General features: G+C 42.1%; 1 protein-coding gene across 1 annotated transcript in view; it reads right to left on the minus strand.

Moving 5' to 3' along the window:
• allc (allantoicase) overlaps positions 1–7,825 on the minus strand; it is a 34,567-nt gene extending 26,742 nt beyond the window's left edge. Inside the window, exons 1-4 of the mRNA XM_043678553.2 lie at positions 7,742–7,825; positions 6,273–6,375; positions 3,357–3,407; positions 2,084–2,171 (exon numbers count right to left, since the gene is read on the minus strand). Coding sequence (XP_043534488.2) covers positions 2,084–2,171; positions 3,357–3,407; positions 6,273–6,362 — 229 coding nt within the window. The 5' untranslated portion in view covers positions 6,363–6,375; positions 7,742–7,825. The remainder of the gene's footprint in view (positions 1–2,083; positions 2,172–3,356; positions 3,408–6,272; positions 6,376–7,741) is intronic.
• Between the last annotated feature and the right edge of the window lie 12,026 nt (positions 7,826–19,851).

The raw sequence follows: 19,851 nt of genomic DNA on the forward strand, positions 1-19,851 counted from the left end.
TAGAGAGAAAGCAGTGACCTTTCTTCCAGGATTTCAGTTCAGATTTCCAGATTTACTGCAGATTTCTTGCATCCACAGTTCTATTTTGTTTCACCAAAGAAAGATTTGGTTTGTCTGGCTCAGTTCTACAATTGCTAAAGCTGTATTCAACAGAGCTATGAGGGGAGCTCTTTTCTATCTCCTTAACAGAGAACTCACCATCGAGTCACAGAGATCTACAGCATGGAAATAGGCTTATAGGCCCAAGTTGCCCATGCACCCAGTTTTCACAATTAAATAGTGCCACATGATTGTTTTTGGACATTCCTGATTAAGGGCTTATGCCTGAATCATCAACTCTCCAGCTCCTTGGAAGCTGCCTGACCTGCTGTGCATTTCCAGTGTCACCCTTTTCAACGCTGACTCTCCAGCATCTGCAGTCCTCACTTTTTCCCTGGTCCATATCCCTCCATACCAATCCCATCCATTTATCTATCTAAATGTTTCTTAAATTGTACTCACTTTTACCACTACCTCTGCAACCCGTTTCAGACACTACCTTCTTATGGAAAAATTATTCGTCTGGACCCTTTTGTATTTCTCCCCTCTCAACGTAAACCTATACCCTCTAGTTTTAGGCTCCTCAGCCATGGGGAAAAGCTGTTAGGTACCTGCCTTGTCTATGGCTCTCATGATTTTATGGACCTCTATAAGGTCACCCTCAGGAAAATGGAAAACAAGACCCAGTCTATCCAAACTCTCCTTATAACTCAAACCTTCCAGTCCAGATAGTATCCTAGAAAATCTTTTCTGTACTCTTTCTAGTTTAATAACATCTTTTCTATAGTGGGGCGACCAAAACTGCATGCAGTACTCCAAATGTAGCCTCACCAACATGTTGTACAATGCGACAAGACATCCTAACTCCTATACTCAGTGCTGTGACGGATAAAAGCAAGCATGCCGAAAGCCCTCTTCACCACCCTGACTACCTGTGATTCCACTTTCAAAGAGCTGTGAACCTTTATACCTTTAGATCTCTTTGTTCTATAACACTCCCCAGGGCCCAATGAATGACTGTGTACCATAGTATGTGTTTCCTCTAGTACAACATTGGTTACTTTTATATGTTGTGGCTGTTGCCAATAGTTTGTGCATCCACTGTGACTAGTGCTCTCTGTAATTTTCTTGGTGGTTACAAAGGCCTCCAAGTTTGTGTGCTGCAGCAACTGATGGAACCAGAAATCAATGCCACAATCAGCGAGCCAAAGCAATCATGTATGGAACACTGGAGTGACTGCACATGTGTTCAAGTGCTCAGCTGAGAGGGAATGTTGGCTAAGACTGAGCTGGTCACATTTTCACTTATGAGACATAAATCCCTCTTGAGACTTGAGCATGCAAACATGGATGTGCTACATGTCCTGCTAGAGGTGTTGTCTTTCAGATGAACTGTTAAACCTAGGCCCTATCTGGATGTTCAGATGAATGGAAAACATCCCATGGCTACACTCCAAACGAGAGCAAGGGAGTTTCCCCTGATGAGTCAAAAAGGGTGGTGCTGGAAAAGCACAACAGGTCAGGTCGCATCTGAGGAGCAGGAGAGTCAATGCTTCGGGCATAAGCCCTTCATCAGGAATGTCTGAAATGTCAACTCGCCTGCTCCTCGGATGCTGCCTGACCTGCTGTGCTTTTCCAGCACCACCCTTTTCGAATCTGACTCTCCAGCACCTGCAGTCCTCACTTTCTCCTAGTTATCTCCTGCTGCCCTGGGCAACGATTATTCTTCAATCAACGTCACTTAAAAAAAGGTTATCTGGTCAATGTCACGTCACTGTTTGTGGGAATATGCTGTGGTCAAATCTGGTGACCATGTTTTCTGCATGACAACAGCAATTACACTTCAAAATGATTTCACTGGCTGGAAAGCACTTTGATCCTGAAAAAAACAGCATATTTCTACAAGCCTTTCCTTTTCATCTGTCTGATACATATATCAAATTAAACAGAGTCATTGTTATAGCGTTTCATTCACTAAGATTGTTGAAAGAAACTCCACAACTTTACCTTAAAAACTAAATGTTTGGTTTCGATTTTCATTTACCTGAAATTCGTTTTCTCCTAGTTTCCCAGCCATCCATCCATTTGCCAAAAATGGTGAAATCTTCTGCTTTCCATTGTGGTGCTTCTCGCTATAAAATTATTGGTTTTAAAATTTGCGATAAAGAAATTGGATGAGTGCATTATTAAAACTCTCTTGGATTATACCTCAAACCTAGCCACACTAATGGGATAGACCTCTCATCTGGAAGAATCCCACATGAAATGAGTTTCATTAGACTGAACAGGGATGAGTTTACACAGGGACCTGGATATCATGGGCATAGTGTATTTTCAGCTGGTAGGGCACTATCAAAAAGGGATGGTACCCAGATAATCACTACCCAGCCATACCTTAGCTCATTCCCATATTTTGGAGGGTGGGCAGCTCATACACAAGATGCAATTAAATAATTAACAGTTAATTGAACTTGCAAAAGCCTCAATTAAGTCCAGTGTTGCATAGCCAATGCAATAACATAGTTGGCATGGACAGCTGGCAGTAGTCAGACAGTCCAGTTTTTAAAACTGGATTGTAAACTTGGGTAGGGTACAATTTTCAGAAGGTTCCCCCGTGCATCAATGCACCCCATCAGATTATAGTACAAACTTTCTTTCCTCCCTGCACAAAAAGTAAAACTCACCCCTCCCTAGGGTCTTCAAACCCTCTCCGCCCAGTACTCCTTACTTATCACTACTTCCCATGACCTTACTGTTGATAGCAGAGTCTTCAATCATCTTAATCCTACTTTGTGAAACTCTTCATCGTCAGTCCACCCAAGATCCAAGTCTCACTTGGTATTCTATCTTCTCCTTTATTCCCACCCTCTTCTATAATGTGCTAAGGATCCATCTCCACATTAACGGAACCATATTAATACATGTTATTATTGAGCAGCAGGAAATAAAGCTTCTGGAATTATGGTTCTTATTGCCTTCAAGTGATGGGTGAATTCTGCACGCTGAAGTAGTAAAAAGGAATTTCTAACAGACCTTGGTAGAAAATGGTAGACAATTTTCAATAATTTCAAAATTCTCTCAGTGTTCATAAGTCACAAACCTGATTTAAGAGTTTTACAAAGTTCAGTCATACCCTTGTTTTTCACAATGTGCCAATTATTTTCAAATGGCACATTTTGCCTCAAGTTATTTAGAGCAAAACATGCATGCAATAAAGCATAGTTATTTAGGAATGTGTGATGCAAAATTATTGATGGATCATTGCAATTTATTGCTCAATTCACTGCTTGCAAAATAAATTAAACCATCATGCTGACCTTCAAAAGATTCTCTGCAGCTGCAAACCAATCATCTGTTGCAAACAGGACCTGAAAAAGAAGTTGGAAAGAACATTGGTCTTTTCCCATGGTCCTCCATGTGTTAAGTTTCTTATCTTTATCAGTAAATAAAGGAACTGAGTACAGTTACGCAGTTCTTACCGGTGGTGAAAGAATACGTGCACTAATGACACCTGGCGGGTGTTCACACATTCTAGTGCAAGTTATCAGAACAATATAGAAAAAGGTAACATCGTACAATTGTAGATAAAAGTGAGAGATACAGGGAGTGGATGGTACATGGAGTGCATGGAGAATACACTAGGGTGCAGGTATCCCTTAAATGTTTGTTTAATTTCAAAAAAGGCAGATTAACTCTAAAACCACATCAATTTATGAGCACTCGAAACAAGTAAATCCTGATTTATATTTGATAACAAAGCTCTCATAATTAAGCAACTTAATTACTTAACTAAATACTTGACTAATATAGGTAATATTGGTTATCAGACAAGTTATCATTGCCGAGTTTGTCAAAGTGTGGGCGGCACAGTGGCACAGTGGTTAGCACTGCTGCCTCACAACGCCAGAGACCCGGGTTCAATTCCCGACTCAGGCGACTGACCGTGTGGAGTTTGCACATTCTCCCTGTGTCTGCGTGGGTTTCCTCCGGGTGCTCCGGTTTCCTCCTACAGTCCAAAAGATGTGCAGGTCAGGTGAATTGGCCATGCTAAATTGCCCGTAGTGTTAAGTAAGAAGGGGTAAATGTAGGGGTATGGGTGGGTTGCGCTTCGGCGGGTCAGTGTGGACTTGTTGGGCCGAAGGGCCTGTTTCCATACTGCAAGTAATCTAATCAAAACAACCATTTTGGCTAAAGAGTGTTTTACAGATTAGAAATTGTGTTGCATGGTGTCATTGTACTTTTGTAAACAAGGCACCAGAGGGAGCAAGAGAGCTCCTGTGATTCCGTAAGTATCAGTGTTGTCCTTCACACTGGAACTTACTCTAACCCCCTTACAGGACCTCGGAAGATCACCACTGCTGGGGACATGGACAATATTGAATTGCTGTTTTGATGTTCCCTGCATGGTCAGTTGCCTGTGAGAAAGTGCCCGATGCCTGCACACAAAGTGTTGGAAATAACTTTGGTGAGTTATAACACAAATCAAAAGTAGAAATATGATGTGGTGGCCATAACCAAACATGGCTTAAAAATGGTAAGGACATGGCATTTAATATGCAAAAATATAAAGTGTTCAGAAAAGGGAGGTGGAGTGACATTCATGGCTTTGAATAACATTGCAATATTGAAAAGAAGGGATGCTCTTGAAAAAGCAAGGACAGAGTCTATTTGGTTAGGGTTGAGAATTAAAAAGATAAGATGCTGCTACTTGGGGTATGCTATAGGCTACAAATAGACTCATTATTATGTGGAAATAGGTCTTTCAGTCCAACAGGTCCACACTGACCCATGAAAAACAACCCACCCAGACTCATTCCCCTATATTTACTATTGCACCTAACCTACACATCACCAGACACTATGGGAAATTTAGCATGGCCAATCCACTTATCCTGCACATCTTTTGGTTTGTGGGAGGAAACCCACACAGACACAGGGACAATGTGCAAACTCCACATTGTGATCAGTGGAGTGCCACAAGGATCAGTGCTGGGTCTACTACTCTTCATCATTTACATAAATGATTTGGATGTGAGCATAAGAGGTATAGTCAGTAAGTTTGCACATGACACCAAAATTGGGGGTGTAGTGGACAGCGAATAAGGTTACCTCAGACTACAACGGGATCTTGATCAGATGGGCCAGTGGGCTGAAAAGTGACAGATGGAGTTTAATTTAGATAAATGCAAGGTGCTGCATTTTGGGAAAGCAAATCTTAGCAGGACTTATCCACTTTATGGTGAGGTCCTAGGGAGTTGTTGCTGAACAAAGAGACCTTGGAGTGCAGGTTCATAGCTCCTTGAAAGTGGAGTTACAGGTAGATAGGATAGTGAAGAAGGCATTTGGTATGCTTTCCTTTATTGGTCAGAGTATTGAGTACAGGAGTTGGGAAGTCATGTTGTGGCTATACAGGACATTGGTTAGGCCACTTTTGGAATACTGCGTGAAATTCTGGTCTCCATCCTATCGGAAAGATGTTGTGAAACTTGAAAGGGTTCAGAAAAGATTTACAAGGATGTTGCTAGGGTTGGAGGATTTGAGCTATAGGGAGAGGCTGATCAGGCTGGGGCTGTTTTCCCTGGAGGATGAGGGGTGACCTTATAGAGATTTACAAAATTATGAGGGGCATGGATAGGGTAAATATGCAAAGTCTTTTCCTTGGGGTTGGTGAGTCCAGAACTAGAGGGCATAGGTTTAGGGTGACGGGGAAAGATATAAAAGAGACCTCAGGGGCAACGTTTTCACGCAGAGAGTGGTACATGTATGGAATGAGCTGCCCAAGGAAATGGTGGAGGCTGGTACAATTGCACCATTTAAGAGGCATTTGGATGGGTATAGGAATAGGAAGGGTTTGGAGGGATATGGGCCGGTTGCTGGCAAGTGGGACTAGATCGGGTTGGGATATCTGGTCGGCATGGACGGGTTGGACCGAAGAGTCTGTTTCCATGCTGTACATCTTTATGTAAAAGATCTTACTTTACGTTTGAAGATCTGTAGGGTATTTTTTCTAGTGAATTAGCCAAAATTAACCATAATTTATTTGCTTTCCATGGGTCTTTATGGTGAGCTAACTAGTTGCTGCATTTTGTGACATCATAATATCTGCATTTCCAAAATATTTCAATGGTTTTAGGCCACTTTGGGAAAGTAAAAATCTTCAAATCAAAAATAACATACTTATTTTACATTCCACATAGAGCTTGTCAAATTCATGAGCACCAATGTGAGTTTACCTTTGCTCCTGTTGTTTCACAAGCCAGGTCATTTAACTGGACAAAGTCCGGAATGTTCTCCGTGTTTTCCTGAGTTGGACGAGCTGCCATTGTTCAATCAGTTCTAACAGATGCAATGTTGTATATTTTTAGTACCACTGATTATTATGTTCTCGAAAAATGAAGCTACTGTATCAAAACATGCAGCAGCCCTTGTCTTTTGTAAGTTAGAAAAATTGGATTAATCTAATGTGCGGAACAATATTAAGATTGAAATAGTTTCCCTATAATCCATAATTTGTTGTAATCCAATACATTTAATGCGCAATTGCACAGTAACACAAATCCTTATGCTAGGTAAGATAAAATGTGATTTCATGCTCTCAATCCTCTGCAGTGTCTACCTTATACCTGTTGTATTGATATTAGAGGTCTCCTCAGTATTAGGGACACCAAAGAGTTAGCTCTCCCATTCACAGAAAGTCACAAGGCACTTCAATTTCTTCTTATGAAGACCAGCTGTATTTGGAAAATGTGCTCCATAGGTAAACTAACCAGTGAACCTCAGATGAACCACTGGGGACTGCCACCAAAATGATAACTCTTGTTATCCCTGCATTGCACCAACCTGCCAGCACAGACAAATTTCTAGATCTAAGCTTGGAACAGCTGATAATTGTTAGAAAATTTTTTGGAGCAGCAATATTGAGTTATCGTATTTTATATACCAACCATGACTTACTTCTGTAAAGATAACATTCCCTTCATTCACTGCTGCTGAATTTTTGTAATTCCCTTCATAATCTGGGGAAAAGCATTTTTTAGAGACGAGAGTGTGTTGATGGAAAAGCATAGCAGGTCAGGCAGCATCCAAGGAGCAGGAGAATCGACGTTTTGGGCCGGAGCCCTTCATCAGGAATGAATTCCTGATGAAGGGCTCTGGCCTGGAAAGTCGATTCTCCTGCTCCTCGGATGCTGCCTGACATGAGCAACACACTCTCGACTCCGAACTCCAGCATCTGCAGACCTCACTTTCTCCATTCTTTAGAGATGTCTACTTCTAGCATATCTTCGAATGGTTTTCACCTTTACAGGTAATATCCAAATGCAAATTGTTTTATCAAAGATTAAATAGTACTTTGTCATCCTTTTCCTAATCACTTCAAGGTTTCTGTACACAATGAAATCTTTCCACTACTTACTCACCCATTAACAGACACATAAAATTACTTTCATGTACTGGCTCTTCACAGGCTTACAAATATGCCTTTCAGCAAGCACTGTTGAAGTTAGGATAGATTTTAAATGGGGTTTCTTAACTTTCCAAATCAGTAGGAACTTTAAAATTTTCTGAAAATCTAGACAATGGAAGTAACAACATCGCATACTCTGATTATAATGCTTCAATTTAATCAGATTATACAAATTATAATTACATCAAGTTAAAATTAACATTAATTTGGAAAATGCAAGTTATGTATTTGACGTACCGTTTTCCCCCTTTGATAAGCTGGTTTACAGCCTCGTCATTCAATCCAGTGACTTTGAAATGCAAAAATGTTGTCATCTGTTCAACAGTCCAACTGAAAATCTACAGAGTGAATTTATAATCCAGCAGTCACTGACCTTGGCATCATCAGGCATTGAAATCTTGCAAAATGGGAAACAGACTGAAGGTCTGCACTTCATCAGGTTTATTTTCTTTTGCAGTCATTCAATGAACAGATCTAAAATCCCTTTCCTCCCACCTTTAATGTGAGCAACATTTCTTTAAAGCTATCAGATGTAGCCGTTTTCTGTTTGGCACAGGTATTCATTCACCCACCCTGACTCAGCCCTCGTACACAACATGATCGCTGAGTTTTGTTGTATAGGATAAAAATGAAGGAATTTTAAAACTTTAGAAAGTCATCACTAAATTATCAATGATGTCAAAGGAGCAGAATTGTCATGCCGCAGTTTTTCTTGAGGTAACTTCTTACTTTCAGAAAGATGATCTAAGTAATATCAATCACATCTAGTATAAAAAGTAAATTGTTTTGAAACTTTTTCCCAACATAAGAAATTTAAGAGGAGTGGAATTGGGGCAACAGAGTTGCAAGTAATGACTTCACTACACAAAGAGCAGAAACAGATTTAGCCTATTTAGGGATGAGGGAAAAGGGTCTGTTTCTCATTCCTTCATTTTCAATGGTGGTGAGGGGAGGATCGGTCATGGTTTGGAAGACTTGGGAATTAGTGTCAGGGAGATGGGCAAACTGGAATGAGAACGTTGGGGTTTAACGAAGCTTGGTAATGCATGAAAGGGTGGCAGTGGAACTTGACAGTGCAACAGTGGAATCAGTGATTGTTTATAGTGCAGCAATGGGACTGTTGGTGTTTGAGATTACCCCAGTGGAAGTCTTACACTTGAGCAGTGTTCCAGATACTGCTGGAGTCAGACAGTACTCATACTCCAGCGGAGGTGGTGCAGTACGGCAGTGTGCCCACTGGATTGGTGGAGGTTTACAGTGAGGTAAAAACAATGACTGCAGATGCTGGAAACCAGATTCTGGATTAGTGGTGCTGGAAGAGCACAGCAATTCAGGCAGCATCCGAGGACAGGCAAAATCGACGTTTCGGGCAAAAGCCCTTCATCAGGAATAAAGTGGCGTTGATGAATTTTAGGCTTCACAGGGGCTGCTGGAATGTAACAGTGTGGCAGTGCATTTGATGGAGTGTGACAGTCAAGCAGTGGAGTTTAATGATGCTCAAATTGGACAAGTGCAGTTTTTCAGCAGTGTGGTTTGACAGTGAGATTGATGAGGTACACTTTGACAGTAGAATTGGTGAGGGGTTTGACAGTGATATTGGTGAGGTGCAATTTGAGGTGATATTGGTTACATGGAGTTTGACAGTGATATCAGAGGTTCGATTTAACAGTGAAAACAGTGAGGTTCGATTTAACAGTGAAATTGGAGAGGCGGAGTTTGACAGTGAGGTGAGGTGGAGTTTGACAGTGATATTGGTGAGGTGCGGTTTGCCAGAGATATTGGTGAGATGGAGTTTGACAGTGATAATTGGTGAAGTGCATTTTGACAGTGATATTGGTGAAGTGCATTTTAACAGTGATATTGGTGAGGTGGAGTTTGACAGTGATATTGGTGAGACGGAGTTTGACAGTGATATGGGTGAGGTTTGACAGTGATATTGGTGAGGTAATATTTGACATTGATATTGGTGAGATGGAATTTGACAGAGATATTGGTGAGGTGTGTTTTGACATTGATATTGGTAAGGTGCATTTTGACAATGATATTGGTGACGCGCGGTTTTACAGTGATATCGGTGAGATGGAGTTTGACAGTGATATTGGTGAGGTACGGTGTGACAGTGGTATTGGTGAGGTAGAGTTTGACAGTGATATTGGTGAGGTGGAGTTTGACAGTGATATTGGTGAGGTACGGTTTGACAGTGATATTGGTGAGGTAGAGTTTGACAGTGATATAAGTGAGGTGGAGTTTGACTGTGATATAGGTGAGGTGCAGTTTGACAGTGATATTGGTGAGGTGTGGTTTGACAGTGATATTGGTGAGGTGTATTTTGACAGTGATATTGGTGAGGTAGAGTTTGACAGTGATATTGGTGAGGTGCATTTTGACAGTGATATTGGTGAGGTAGAGTTTGACAGTAATATAAGTGAGGTGGAGTTTGACTGTGATATAGGTGAGGTGCGGTTTGACAGTGATATTGGTGAGGTGCGGTGTGACAGTGATATTGGTGAGGTGCGGTTTGACAGTGGTATTGGTGAGGTAGAGTTTGACAGTGATATTGGTGAGGTGCATTTTGACAGTGATATTGGTGAGGTAGAGTTTGACAGTGATATTGGTGAGGTGCATTTTGACAGTGATATTGGTGAGGTAGAGTTTGACAGTGATATTGGTGAGGTGGAGTTTGACAGTGATATTGGTGAGGTGTAGTTTGCCAGTGATATTGGTGAGGTGTGGTTTGACAGTGATATTGGTGAGGTAGAGTTTGACAGTGATATAGGTGAGGTTTGACAGTGATATTGGTGAGATGGAGTTTGACAGTGATATTGGTGAGGTGTGTTTTGACATTGATATTGGAAAGGTGCATTTTGACAATTATATTGGTGAGGTGTGGTTTGACAGTGATATTGGTGAGGTGTATTTTGACAGTGATATTGGTGAGGTAGAGTTTGACAGTTATATTGGTGAGGTAGAGTTTGACAGTGATATAAGTGAGGTGGAGTTTGACTGTGATATAGGTGAGGTAGAGTTTGACAGTGATATTGGTGAGGTGCTTTTTGACAGTGATGTTGGTGAGGTAGAGTTTGACAGTGATATTGGTGAGGTGGAGTTTGACAGTGATATTGGTGAGGGAGAGTTTGACAGTGATATTGGTGAGGTAGAGTTTGACAGTGATATAAGTGAGGTGGAGTTTGACTGTGATATAGGTGAGGTAGAGTTTGACAGTGATATAAGTGAGGTGGAGTTTGACTGTGATATAGGTGAGGTAGAGTTTGACAGTGATATTGGTGAGGTGCTTTTTGACAGTGATGTTGGTGAGGTAGAGTTTGACAGTGATATTGGTGAGGTGGAGTTTGACAGTGATATTGGTGAGGTAGAGTTTGACAGTGATATTGGTGAGGTAGAGTTTGACAGTGATATAAGTGAGGTGGAGTTTGACTGTGATATAAGTGAGGTGGAGTTTGACTGTGATATAGGTGAGGTGCGGTTTGACAGTGATATTGGTGAGGTGCGGTGTGATGGTGATATTGGTGAGGTGCTTTTTGACAGTGATGTTGGTGAGGTAGAGTTTGACAGTGATATTGGTGAGGTGGAGTTTGACAGTGATATTGGTGAGGTAGAGTTTGACAGTGATATAAGTGAGGTGGAGTTTGACTGTGATATAGGTGAGGTAGAGTTTGACAGTGATATTGGTGAGGTGCTTTTTGACAGTGATATTGGTGAGGTAGAGTTTGACAGGAATATAAGTGAGGTGGAGTTTGACTGTGATATAGGTGAGGTGCGGTTTGACAGTGATATTGGTGAGGTGCGGTGTGACAGTGATATTGGTGAGGTGCAGTTTGACAGTGATATTGGTGAGGTAGAGTTTGACAGTGATATAGGTGAGGTGCGATTGGACAGTGGTATTGGTGAGATGGAGTTTGATAGTGATGTTGGTGAGGTGGAGTTTGACAGTGATATTGGTGAGGTGTGGTTTGACAGTGATATTGGTGAGGTAGAGTTTGACAGTGATATAGGTGAGGTGCATTTTGACAATGATATTGGTGAGGTAGAGTTTGACAGTGATATTGGTGAGGTGCATTTTGACAATGATATTGGTGAGGTGTAGTTTGCCAGTGATATTAGTGAGGTGCGGTGTGACAGTGATATTGGTGAGGTGTGGTTTGACAGTGATATAAGTGAGGTAGAGTTTGACAGTGATATAGGTGAGGTTTGACAGTGATATTGGTGAGGTGATATTTGACAGTGATATTGGTGAGATGGAGTTTGACAGTGATATTGGTGAGGTGTGTTTTGACATTGATATTGGTAAGGTGCATTTTGACAATGATATTGGTGAGGTGTGGTTTGACAGTGATATTGGTGAGGTGTATTTTGACAGTGATATTGGTGAGGTAGAGTTTGACAGTTAGATTGGTGAGGTAGAGTTTGACAGTGATATAAGTGAGGTGGAGTTTGACTGTGATATAGGTGAGGTGCATTTTGACAGTGATGTTGGTGAGGTAGAGTTTGACAGTGATATAAGTGAGGTGGAGTTTGACAGTGATATTGGTGAGGTAGACTTTGACAGTGATATTGGTGAGGTAGAGTTTGACAGTGATATAAGTGAGGTGGAGTTTGACTGTGATATTGGTGAGGTAGAGTTTGACAGTAATATAAGTGAGGTGGAGTTTGACTGTGATATAGGTGAGGTGCGGTTTGACAGTGATATTGGTGAGGTGCGGTGTGACAGTGATATTGGTGAGGTGCGGTTTGACAGTGATATTGGTGAGGTAGAGTTTGACAGTGATATAGGTGAGGTGCGATTGGACAGTGGTATTGGTGAGATGGAGTTTGATAGTGATGTTGGTGAGGTGGAGTTTGACAGTGATATTGGTGAGGTGTGGTTTGACAGTGATATTGGTGAGGTAGAGTTTGACAGTGATATAGGTGAGGTGCGATTGGACAGTGGTATTGGTGAGATGGAGTTTGATAGTGATGTTGGTGAGGTGGAGTTTGACAGTGATATTGGTGAGGTGCATTTTGACAGTGATTTTGGTGAGGTAGAGTTTGACAGTGATATTGGTGAGGTGGAGTTTGACAGTGATATTGGTGAGGTGTAGTTTGCCAGTGATATTAGTGAGGTGCGGTGTGACAGTGATATTGGTGAGGTGTGGTTTAACAGTGATATTGGTGAGGTAGAGTTTGACAGTGATATAGGTGAGGTGCGATTGGACAGTGATATTGGTGAGGTGGAGATTAAAAGTGATATTGGTGAGGTGTGGTTTGACAGTGATATTGGTGAGGTGCATTTTGACAGTGATATTGGTGAGGTAGAGTTTGACAGTGATATTGGTGAGGTAGAGTTTGACAGTGATATTGGTGAGGTGGAGATTGACAGTGATATTGGTGAGGGGTGGTTTGACAGTGATATTGGTGAGGTAGAGTTTGACAGTGATATTGGTGAGGTAGAGTTTAACAGTGATATAAGTGAGGTGGAGTTTGACTGTGATATATGAGGTGCGGTTTGACAGTGATATTGGTGAGGTGTGTTTTGACATTGATATTGGTAAGGTGCATTTTGACAATGATATTGGTGAGGTGTGGTTTGACAGTGATATTGGTGAGGTGGAGATTGACAGTGATATTGGTGAGGTAGAGTTTGACAGTGATATAAGTGAGGTGGAGTTTGACTGTGATATAGATGAGGTGCGGTTTGACAGTGATATTGGTGAGGTAGAGTTTGACAGTGATATAGGTGAGGTGCGATTGGACAGTGGTATTGGTGAGATGGAGTTTGACAGTGATGTTGGTGAGGTGGAGTTTGACAGTGATATTGGTGAGGTGCATTTTGACAGTGATATTGGTGAGGTAGAGTTTGATAGTGATATTGGTGAGGTGGAGTTTGACAGTTATATTGGTGAGGTGTGGTTTGACAGTGATATTAGTGAGGAGCAGTGTGACAGTGATATTGGTGAGGTGCGGTTTGACAGTGATATTGGTGAGGTCGAGTTTGACAGTGATATAGGTGAGGTGCGATTGGACAGTGATATTGGTGAGATGGAGTTTGACAGTGATATTGGTGAGGTGTGGTTTGACAGTGATATTGGTGAAGTAGAGTTTGACAGTAATATTCGTGAGGTGGAGTGTGACAGTGATATTGGTGGGGTACGGTGTGACAGTGATATTGGTGAGGTAGAGATTGACAGTGATATTGGTGAGGTGCATTTTGACAGTGATATTGGTGAGGTAGAGTTTGACAGTGATACTGGTGAGGTGGAGTTTGACAGTGATATTGGTGAGGTGTGGTTTGACAGTGATATTAGTGAGGTCCGGTGTGACAGTGATATTGGTGAGGTGCGGTTTGACAGTGATATTGGTGAGGTCGAGTTTGACAGTGATATAGGTGAGGTGCGATTGGACAGTGATATTGGTGAGATGGAGTTTGACAGTGATATAGGTGAGGTGGAGTTTGACAGTGATATTGGTGAGGTACGGTTTGCCAGAAATATTGGTGAGGTGCGGTTTGACAGTGATATTGGTGAGGTGTGGTTTGACAGTTATATTGGTGAGGTGCATTTTGACAGTGATATTGGTGAGATAGAGTTTGACAGTGATATTGGTGAGGTCGGGTTTGACAGTGATATTGGTGAGGTGTGGTTTGACAGTGATATTGGTGAGGTGTGGTTTGACAGTTATATTGGTGAGGTGCATTTTGACAGTGATATTGGTGAGATAGAGTTTGACAGTGATATTGGTGAGGTCGGGTTTGACAGTGATATTGGTGAGATGTGGTTTGACAGTGATATTTGTGAGGTGCATTTTGACAGTGATATTGGTGAGGTAGAGTTTGACAGTGATATAGGTGAGGTGGAGTTTGACAGTGATATTGGTGAGGTACGGTTTGCCAGAAATATTGGTGAGGTGCGGTTTGACAGTGATATTGGTGAGGTGCATTTTGACAGTGATATTGGTGAGGTAGAGTTTGACAGTGATGTTGGTGAGGTGGAGTTTGACAGTGATATTGGTGAGATGTGGTTTGACAGTGATATTGGTGAGGTGCATTTTGACAGTGGTATTGGTAAGGTAGAGATTGACAGTGATATTGGTGAGGTAGAGTTTGACAGTGATATTGGTGAGGTGGAGTTTGACGGTGATATAGGTGAAGTGCGATTGGACAGTGGTATTGGTGAGATGTGGTTTGACAGTGATATTGGTGAGGTCTGGTTTGACAGTGATATTGGTGAGGTGCATTTTGACAGTGATATTGGCGAGGTGTGGTTTGACAGTGATATTGGTGATGTGCGATTGGACAGTGATATTGGTGAGGAGCATTTTGACAGTGATATTGGTGAGGTGTGGTTTGACATTGATATTGGTAAGGTGCATTTTGACAGTGATATTGGTGAGCTAGAGTTTGACAGTGATATAAGTGAGGTGGGGTTTGACAGTGATATAGGTGAGGTGTGGTTTCACAGTGATATTGGTGAGGTAGAGTTTGACAGTGATATTGGTGAGGTGCGATTGGACAGTGGTATTGGTGAGGTGTGTTTTGACAGTGATATTGGTGAGGCGGAATTGGACAATGATATTGGTAAGGTGCGGTTTTACAGTGATATTGGTGATGTGGAGTTTGACAGTGATATTGGTGAGGTGGAGTTTGACAGTGATATTGGTGAGGTGTCGTTTGCCAGTGATATTGGTGATGTGCGGTTCGACAGTAATATTGGTGAGGTGGAGTATGACAGTGATATTGGTGAGGTGGAGTATGACAGTGATATTGGTGAGGCGGAGTTTGTCAGTGATATTGGTGAGGGGCGGTTTGACAGTGATATTGGCGAGGTGTGGTTTGACAGTGATATTGGTGAGGTGGAGTTTGACAGTGATATTGGTGCGGTGTCGTTTGACAGTGATATTGGTGATGTGCGGTTTGACAGTTATATTGGTGAGGTGGAGTTTGACAGTGATATTGGTGAGGTGGAGTATGACAGTGATATTGGTGAGGTGGAGTTTGACAGTGATATTGGTGATGTGCGGTTTGACAGTGATATTGGTGAGATAGAGTTTGACAGTGATATTGGTGAGGTGTGGTTTGACAGTACTATTAGTCAGATACGGTTTGTCAGTGATATTGGTGAAGTGTGGTGTTACAGTGATATTGGTGAGGGGCGGTTTGACAGTGATATTGGCGAGGTGTGGTTTGACAGTGATACTGGTGAGGTAGAGTTTGACAGTGATATAAGTGAGGTAGAGTTTGACTGTGATATAGATGAGGTGCGGTTTGACAGTGATATTGGTGAGGTGTGGTGTGACAGTGATATTGGTGAGGTGCGGTTTGACAGTGATATTGGTGAGGTAGAGTTTGACAGTGATATAGGTGAGGTGCGATTGGACAGTGATATTGGTGAGATGGAGTTTGACAGTGATGTTGGTGAGGTGGAGTTTGACAGTGATATTGGTGAGGTGCATTTTGACAGTGATATTGGTGAGGTAGAGTTTGATAGTGATATTGGTGAGGTGGAGTTTGACAGTGATATTGGTGAGGTGTGGTTTGACGATGATATTAGTGAGGTGCAGTGTGACAGTGATATTGATGAGGTGCGGTTTGACAGTGATATTGGTGAGGTCGAGTTTGACAGTGATATAGGTGAGGGGCGATTGGACAGTGATATTGGTGAGATGCATTTTGACAGTGATATTGGTGAGGTGTGGTTTGACAGTGATATTGGTGAAGTAGAGTTTGACAGTAATATTCATGAGGTGGAGTTTGACAGTGATATTGGTGAGGTGCGGTGTGACAGTGACATTGGTGAGGTGGAGTTTGACAGTGATATTGGTGAGGTGTCGTTTGACAGTGATATTGGTGATGTGCGGTTTGACAGTGATACTGGTGAGGTGGAGTTTGACAGTGATATTGGTGAGGTGGAGTATGACAGTGATATTGGTGAGGCGGAGTTTGTCAGTGATATTGGTGAGGGGCGGTTTGACAGTGATATTGGCGAGGTGTGGTTTGACAGTGATATTGGTGAGGTGTCGTTTGACAGTGATATTGGTGATGTGCGGTTTGACAGTTATATTGGTGAGGTGGAGTTTGACAGTGATATTGGTGAGGTGGAGTATGACAGTGATATTGGTGAGGTGGAGTTTGACAGTGATATTGGTGATGTGCGGTTTGACAGTGATATTGGTGAGATCGAGTTTGACAGTGATATTGGTGAGGTGTGGTTTGACAGTATTATTAGTCAGATACGGATTGACAGTGATATTGGTGAAGTGTGGTGTTACAGTGATATTGGTGAGGGGCGGTTTGACAGTGATATTGGCGAGGTGTGGTTTGACAGTGATACTGGTGAGGTAGAGTTTGACAGTGATTTAAGTGAGGTAGAGTTTGACTGTGATATAGATGAGGTGCGGTTTGACAGTGATATTGGTGAGGTGTGGTGTGACAGTGATATTGGTGAGGTGCGGTTTGACAGTGATATTGGTGAGGTAGAGTTTGACAGTGATATAGGTGAGGTGCGATTGGACAGTGGTATTGGTGAGATGGAGTTTGACAGTGATGTTGGTGGGGTGGAGTTTGACAGTGATATTGGTGAGGTGCATTTTGACAGTGATATTGGTGAGGTAGAGTTTGATAGTGATATTGGTGAGGTGGAGTTTGACAGTGATATTGGTGAGGTGTGGTTTGACAGTGATATTAGTGAGGTGCAGTGTGAGAGTGATATTGATGAGGTGCGGTTTGACAGTGATATTGGTGAGGTCGAGTTTGACAGTGATATAGGTGAGGTGCGATTGGACAGTGATATTGGTGAGATGGAGTTTGACAGTGATATTGGTGAGGTGTGGTTTGACAGTGATATTGGTGAAGTAGAGTTTGACAGTAATATTCATGAGGTGGAGTTTGACAGTGATATTGGTGAGGTAGAGATTGACAGTGATATTGGTGAGGTGCATTTTGACAGTGATATTGGTGAGGTAGAGTTTGACAGTGATACTGGTGAGGTGGAGTTTGACAGTGATATTGGTGAGGTCTGGTTTGACAGTGATATTAGTGAGGTGCGGTGTGACAGTGATTTTGGTGAGGTGCGGTTTGACAGTGATATAAGTGAGGTCGGGTTTGACAGTGATATAGGTGAGGTGCGATTGGACAGTGATATTGGTGAGATGGAGTTTGACAGTGATATTGGTGAGGTGTGGTTTGACAGTGATATTGGTGAGATGGAGTTGACAGTGATATTGGTGAGATGTGGTTTGACAGTGATATTGGTGAGGTGCATTTTGACAGTGGTATTGGTGAGGTAGAGATTGACAGTGATATTGGTGAGGTAGAGTTTGACAGTGATATTGGTGAGGTAGAGTTTGACAGTGATATTGGTGAGGTGGAGTTGTCGGTGATATAGGTGAGGTGCGATTGGACAGTGGTATTGGTGAGATGTGGTTTGACAGTGATATTGGTGAGGTCTGGTTTGACAGTGATATTTGTGAGGTGCATTTTGACATTGATATTGGCGAGGTGTGGTTTGACAGTGATATTGGTGATGTGCGATTGGACAGTGGTATTGGTGAGATGTGGTTTGACAGTGATATTGGTGATGTATGGTTTGACAGTGATATTGGTGAGGTGTGGTTTGTCAGTGATATTGGTGAGGAGCATTTTGACTGTGATATAGGTGAGGTGTGGTTTGACAGTGATATTGGTGAGGTGCATTTTGACAGTGATATTGGTGAGGTAGAATTTGACAGTGATATAAGTGAGGTGGACGTTGACTGTGATATAGGTGAGGTGTGGTTTGACAGTGATATTGGTGAGGTAGAGTTTGACAGTGATATTGGTGAGGTGCGATTGGACAGTGGTATTGGTGAGGTGTGTTTTGACAGTGATATTGGTGAGGCGGAATTGGACAATGATATTGGTAAGGTGCGGTTTTACAGTGATATTGGTGAGGTGGAGTTTGACAGTGATATTGGTGAGGTGTCGTTTGACAGTGATATTGGTGATGTGCGGTTTGACAGTAATATTGGTGAGGTGGAGTTTGACAGTGATATTGGTGAGGTGGAGTATGACAGTGATATTGGTGAGGTGGAGATAGACAGTGATATTGGTGATGTGCGGTTTGACAGTGATATTGGTGAGATAGAGTTTGACAGTGATATTGGTGAGGTGTGGTTTGACAGTACTATTAGTCAGATACGGTTTGACAGTGATATTGGTGAAGTGTGGTGTTACAGTGATATTGGTGAGGAGCGGTTTGACAGTGATATTGGTGAGGTCGAGTTTGACAGTGATATAGGTGAGGTGCGATTGGACAGTGGTATTGGTGAGATGGAGTTTGACAGTGATATTGGTAAGGTGCATTTTGACAGTGATATTGGTGAAGTGCGGTTTTACAATGATATTGGTGAGGTGTGGCATTACAGTGATTTTGGTGAGGTGAGGTTTGCCAGAGATATTGGTGAGGTGCGGTTTGCCAGAGACATTGGTGAGGTGCGGTTTGACAGTGATATTGGTGAGATAGTATTTGACAGTGATATTGGTGAGGTGCGGTTTGTCAGTGATATTGGTGAGGTGCAGTTTGTCAGTGATATTGGTGAGATGGTATTTGACAGTGATATTGGTGATGTGCGGTTTGAAAGTGATATTGGTGAGGGGCAGTTTGACAGTGATATTGGTGAGGGCAGTTTGACAGTGACATTGGTGAGGTGATATTTGACAGTGATATTGGTGAGATGCAGTTTGACAGTGATATTGGTGAGGTGATATTTGACAGTAATACTGTTGAGGTGGTGTTTAACAGGGATATTGGCAACGTGTGGTTTGACAGTGATATTGGTGAGGTGCGTTTTGACAGTGATATTGGTGAGATGCGGTTTGAGAGTGATATTGGTGAGGTGCGGTTTGAGAGTGATATTGGTGAGGTTTGACAGTGATATTGGTGAGGTGTTATTTGACAGTGATATCAGTGAGATGCGGTTTGACAGTGATACTGGTGAGGTGCAGTTTGACAGTGATATTGGTGAGGTGCGGTTTGACAGTGATATTGGTGAGGTACGGTTTGACGGTGATATTGGTGAGGTAGAGTTTGACAGTGATATTGGTGAGGTAGAGTTTGACAGTGATATTGGTGAGGTGGAGATTGACAGTGATATTGGTGAGGGGTGGTTTGACAGTGATATTGGTGAGGTAGAGTTTGACAGTGATATTGGTGAGGTAGAGTTTGACAGTGATATAAGTGAGGTGGAGTTTGACTGTGATATATGAGGTGCGGTTTGACAGTGATATTGGTGAGGTGTGTTTTGACATTGATATTGGTAAGGTGCATTTTGACAATGATATTGGTGAGGTGTGGTTTGACAGTGATATTGGTGAGGTG

The sequence above is a fragment of the Chiloscyllium plagiosum genome, unplaced genomic scaffold (assembly GCF_037043375.1).
Source record: "Chiloscyllium plagiosum isolate Xiang-an unplaced genomic scaffold, Cpla_swu_hap1 HiC_scaffold_3, whole genome shotgun sequence".
Taxonomy (NCBI): domain Eukaryota; kingdom Metazoa; phylum Chordata; class Chondrichthyes; order Orectolobiformes; family Hemiscylliidae; genus Chiloscyllium; species Chiloscyllium plagiosum.